Here is a 5,581-nt window from a genome sequence, read left to right on the forward strand (position 1 = left end):
CATGGACCTGCGGAGCTCCCACAAGGCCCAGGGCAAGGAGAAGCTCTGCTTCTCCCTGACGTGCCCACTCGGCAGCGGGAGCCCCGAGGGGGTGGTCAAGGCGGGGGCGCCTGAGCTGGTGGACAAGGGCCCCTTGGTGCCCACCCTGCCCTTCCCGCTCCGCAAGCCCCGAAAGGCCCACAAGTACCTGCGGCTCTCACGCAAGAAGTTCCCGCCCCGCGGGCCCAACCTGGAGAGTCACAGCCATCCACGGGAGCTCTTCCTGCAGGAGGCACCGGCACCGGACGTCCTGCAGGCAGCCAGCGAGTGGGAGCCTGCTGAGCAGCCCCCCGAAGAGGAGGGTAAGGTGCCCAGGCCCAGAGACCCTCGGGGCTGGAACCATCCCTTGAGTCATCAGGTCCAGTTGGCCTAATGCCCGGAGCGGGCATGGGGTGCTCTGGAGGCCACACAGCCTGCAAGGACCCGGGCACCCAGCCCAGGGCTTCCTGTGGTGCTGCCCAGGATGAGTTCTGGTCCTGCCGGGAAAGAAATGTCATGACTTCCTCCCATGTGGCCAGTCCTGCGCTGGCCTGGCCTGGCTGGAGGCTCAGAGGACAGCCTGGTGCAAGGGTGGGGAGTAGTCTGCATGCTGCCACCCATTCCCACCTTCCCGCCCTGTTGTCAGCCTGTCCTCCATCTGTCCGTCTGTCTTTCTCCCATGGCAGCAGCAGATGCAGACCTGGCCGAGGGACCCCCTCCCTGGACACCCGCGCTCCCCACAAGTGAAGTGACAGTGACAGACATCACCGCCAACTCCGTCACCGTCACCTTCCGCGAGGCACAGGCCGCGGAGGGCTTCTTCCGAGACCGAGGCCGAGACCGAGACCGAGGCCGCAGCGGGAAGTTCTGAGTCCCTGTTTTTACTTCTTAGACTGTTTTCTTTCGGGCTTGGGGTGGGGACTTCCAGAGGGGAGGAGGGGTCTAGGTAGGGTAATTATTTAAAAATACAAAACGGGAGGAGGGGGAAGATCCCAACACTCTCCCACCATCCTCCCCTTGCTCTGTGGGGGATGTTTACAGAGAGGCCTCCGGGTCTGTTTCTGGCAGGGGGTGGGTACCTGGCACTGCTCTGTCAGTTTGGGTACCATCTCCAGAGCAGAATGGGAACAGGGCCACCCTTGCACACCTCCATCACCCTTCTCCCCAGACACAGAGCTGGCCCTGGGAACTAACCCCAGGAGTCCAGCCTCCCCCTCACGGCGCCCAGCCCTGGGGCTGAGTATGCCTTTGCCTCTCTGGCAGGAAGGGGTCTGTATTTGTTTCGTTGCACTCCAGCTTGCGGTGGGATGGCGGCTCCTTTGCCCAGAGGGAGGGTCAGAGAGAAGGGCCAAAGGAAGGGGTAGAGATGGCTGCAGTGTCCTGAGTCTGTACCCTTCAGAGAGCCTCTGCTTTCCCTGGGGCAGCTGCCAGCCGCGGCCTCCTGCTGAGAGCTGCCCCAGTCCCACCCTCCCCAGCTGCACCCGTGTGCGCGCACCCTGCCCTCCTGCCCCATGAGTGTGTGCATGTAACTGCAGACGTGTGCGATGGGTCCTGCAAATCTCCTGTTTAGAAACCTTATCAGGTGAATGTGAGGTGATCACAGCACAAAAGAACTTGTGACGGGCACCACACACTCACCCCACCTGGCATAGCCCATCACGTGACCAGATCTGGCCCTACTCCGCTCTTCGTTTGCTGGAAGCTATGGGCAGGGTCTGGCATGGCAGATGTCCTCTGCTGCTCTGGGCAGACATGTGTGTGGCTTCGCCCGGCCCGCTGCCGGCGTGGGGGCGTCTGCAGGTGGGCCTGCGCTTCCTCCTGGGGGGCTGTTCTCTCTGACTCAGGTGACCTTTCAGCCCTTCCCACTCCCCTCTTCTGCCTTCTCCTCAGCTCAGCCAATGGGGGGTGTGGTGGTCAGGGAGGGAGGGAGTCCCACCACCTTCTCAGGGCAGCCTCAACTCCCTCCATCCCTCCTCCTTGCATCCTGTGCCCCTCTGCACCCCACATGCCGAAGCTGGGCTGGCCTGTGTTCTGTGGTGGGGCCTCTGCCTTGTCTTCCTGCAGTCAGGCTGCGGGGGGTGGAGGGAGGTGGGGGTAGGCTGTGCACAAGCCCAGGCCGCCTCCAGCACAGGCTGTGTCTGCCAGCGGAAGGGCACTCACTTTCTAGTTTGCACCAATGTGCCCTGTGGACTGGTAACTCCCCTGGCAGTGAGGAGTGGCTTCTGCCCCATCCCAGCCCTGTAGGCAGAAAAGGCCACAAGGCGGGGTGGCGGGGGTGGGAAGTGCAGGAGGGCAAGTACAAGCCTGACCCTCCACCCTCCACCATTCTGCCTGCCCTCCAGGGCCGCCCTCCCGCTGTGTCCTGAGGCAGGATAGGGCTATTCCTTCCCCAAGCCCCCTCCCCAGTTCCCAAACCAAAGACACCGCGCCCCATTTCTGCGTTGGGTGCCCTGTTGGCAAGATTCTCAAATCCCTGGTCTCTCTCCCCTTCTTCCTTATTTCTTCACTGTCCAGGGTCAATTCAGTGCTTCCATTGGGGACAGTTCCCTCCGGGGGTGACTTGATTCACCCCAGCCTGGGGAGTTGAATCTAGAGGCTTAAGTGGGGGTGGGTCAGGGGAAGGAGGGGCAGCTGTGCCCCTGGGAGGGAAAGGCAGCTGGAGTTGGGACCTTCCCAGGACAGGGGCTCCCAGCCGAGGCGAGGCGTGGAGGGGGCTGGGCTGGGAGGTCTCTAGTGGAATGCTGTTTGCTCATGGCTTTGGGACAGGCTGGCAGCTTCTAGTATAAGTCATACTCATTCCCCAGGGGACACAGGACCTCGTCCTGGCTCATGGGCCCTCCCAGAGAGTGTGTTAGGTCCGCACCACCAGGAGCCAGGCCAAGAGACAGAGTTTAAGAAAGTTTACGTTCTCGCCACGGGCTGAGCCCCGTATGCCCGCGTCAGCGAGGGAGTGTTTGTGTTCCCTTATACAGGCCGGGGTCAGGGCTGCTGCCTGAACAGGACGTCCCTGGAAGACAGCAGGGTGTCTGGGGCGGGGGCACGTGTCCACCAGAACGAGGGAGTGCCGGAGTCGGCGGGGAGTGGATCTTATTTTGCTTCTGCAGGTGCAGGCTGTTTGCTTCAAGCTATGGGAAAACACCGTAACAATATCTCAGAAGGCACGGCCAAGGAGGGGCCGGCAGTGCATCCCGATAAGCTGTGTGTAGAATTTGCAGAATCGGGGCGTGGGGCCTGTTGTGGAATGAGGCAGCAGCAACCAAACCCTTCTTGCCTCTGACTCACCTCTTTCTGGCCCACGGGTGTCCTGTGTCTCAGAGAGGGCTGACCCTGCAGAGCCTGCTCCCTGGGGGGAAGGGCTGTGGCCTGTTAGGACCCCGCCCCCAGCACATAGACCTCAATGAGGGGTTGGGTGTGGCCTCCTCCCAGCCCTGAGTGTCCCCGCCTCCCACCTCTCCTCGCTTCCACACTGAAGGCCAGTACTCCAGGGAGTGGATGCTTCGAAAGATTGGACCTCCTGCCTCCCTTGGCCCACCCCCACCCATTTGTACCCCCCGCCCCCCATGGGATCGGGCAAGGCCACTCCTCATGCAGCAGCCGAGCCCATGATCATCACCCCATCCCCCGTTGCCAACGTCCCCTCCTCCCTGCCTGGGAAGGCGCTATGCTTCCCTTGGCTTCGCTTTAGAAGTGGCCAGCCTGGCCGCCAGGTCTCAGCACAAGAACGCTTCCTTTGCACAGAATGAGCAGTGAGCTTTGTTCAGACGAAATGAATGTACTGGGAGGGGCTGGCACGAACCGTCCCCAGCACGGGCCTCTGTGAGTGGGTGCGTGCTGGGGGAGCCGGAGTGGATGCAGAGCTTGGGTTTATTTTTGTACTGATATTGGTAACAGACTGTATAGCATCTATTTATTTAGATGATTTATCTGGTAAATGAGGCAAAAACTATTAAAAACACATTAAAGATGATTTTTAAAAAGGTGATTGGGCATTCGCTTCCTCCTTTGATGGTGTCACAGCTATGCCGGGGAGAGAGCTCCGCCCTCAGGGCTCAGCCTGGGGTTTAGGTCGCGGGTCTGCCCGGGGCTGAGCATGAGCGTGGACAGGTCAGTTTTCTGTGGCCCCAGACGCAGAGTGAAGAGGAGGACGGTAATGGGCGGGGAGTGGTTGGGAACTGGAAATGAGTGCAGATGGGTGCGTGCCCACCTTTGTGGTCAGGGTTCAAAGGAGAGGGGTGGGCGAGGTGGGTTTGCCAAGGGTGTGCTTCTGTTGCCTCTTAGTTCGGGCAGGTGGGGGGCGGGGGGCAGCGGCTGGCCTTTCTGGCAGCTCCTAGGTAACACCCTGTAGAGAGTGGGGACTGAGCGTGCCTTGGCCTTAGCTTTGAGCATTGGCCCTAATTTTGGATCCTCAAGAAAAGTCCTGTGGGCCCCCTGGTACAAATGCCCGCCCTGCCCCTCAGGCATGTTTCCTGGACACAGCCTTCTGCGCGGGCACGACTGCGTGGTTAGGGTGGCCGCTGGCCGGAGGCAGTCCTCTCGTCCTCGGCTCGTGTCCCCTTGTAGGAGGCATTTGAACAGGAGACAGCACGCAGCAGCCACAGCAGGTGCAAGTTTACTGGCAGGAAAGGAATGCACTCAGACACAGTCCTAGCGGAAGGCAGCCAATGTAGGTGCCCCGCTGAGGTGGGGGCTTGGGGGACTTATACCCCCAGGCTGGCGTGTCCCTCAGCAAGTCTCCCCTCCCTCATTTCTCAAAAACACATACGTCTCCAAGCGATAGGCTCCTTCGCCCCGGTGAAATGCACTCCTCTCCTCACATACGGGTCTGTCGCCTTCATTCTCTCATTTTGTTTGTCGTGTCTCACACGTATCCCCTCCAAGCCCCAACGCCCTACCCAGCTCTAACAGGTGGAGACGAGGACTTAGGTTATAGTTAGTAACGCCAGGTGCACGGCCAGGAGGTCCTGAGCCAGGAATGTGAACCGTGTCTCCTACAGCGGCCCCCATACCCACAGTTTTACTTTCCAGGGTTCAGTTACCCACAGTCAACCATGGTCCGAGAATAGTAAATGGAAACTTCCTGAGATAAACAATTCATCGCGGCTGGTGTGGCGCAGGGACTGAGCCTCACCCATGAGCCAAGAGGTCGCCGGTTCGATTCCCAGTCAGGGCACATGCCCAGGTTTCTGGCTTGATCCCCAGCAGGGGTCATGCAGGAGGCAGCCAATCGATGTTTCTATCTCTGTCTCCCTTTCCTTCCTCTCAATCAAAATTTATATATATATATTTATTTATTTATTTTTAAAGACTGTGGTTAGTTGAGATGAAGCCAACGTAAGGAGCTTGCTGAGGTAATTATCAGGCCGTTTTCTCTTTGTTTCAAACCAAAATATGGAACGCTTCACAAATTTGCGTGTCATCCTTGCGCAGGGGCCATGCTAATCTTCTCTGTATCATTCCAATTTTAGTGTATGTGCTGCCGAAGCGAGCACTCAAAATATATTTTTAAAGAGAGAAATAAACAATTCATACGTGTGAAACTGCCAGTCTTTCTGAGTCGTGTGAT

At 59.0% G+C, this 5,581-nt stretch overlaps 1 protein-coding gene across 1 annotated transcript in view; it reads left to right on the plus strand.

Annotated features, from left to right (window-relative positions):
* Positions 1-4,000, plus strand: part of CBX7 (chromobox 7) — a 19,154-nt gene extending 15,154 nt beyond the window's left edge. The window contains exons 6-7 of the mRNA XM_015571921.1: positions 1-341; positions 708-4,000. The exon at positions 1-341 is cut by the window's left edge and continues 11 nt beyond it. Coding sequence (XP_015427407.1) covers positions 1-341; positions 708-889 — 523 coding nt within the window. The 3' untranslated portion in view covers positions 890-4,000. The remainder of the gene's footprint in view (positions 342-707) is intronic.
* Positions 4,001-5,581: the final 1,581 nt, after the last annotated feature.

This window comes from Myotis davidii, unplaced genomic scaffold, assembly GCF_000327345.1.
Source record: "Myotis davidii unplaced genomic scaffold, ASM32734v1 scaffold428, whole genome shotgun sequence".
Lineage (NCBI taxonomy): Eukaryota > Metazoa > Chordata > Mammalia > Chiroptera > Vespertilionidae > Myotis > Myotis davidii.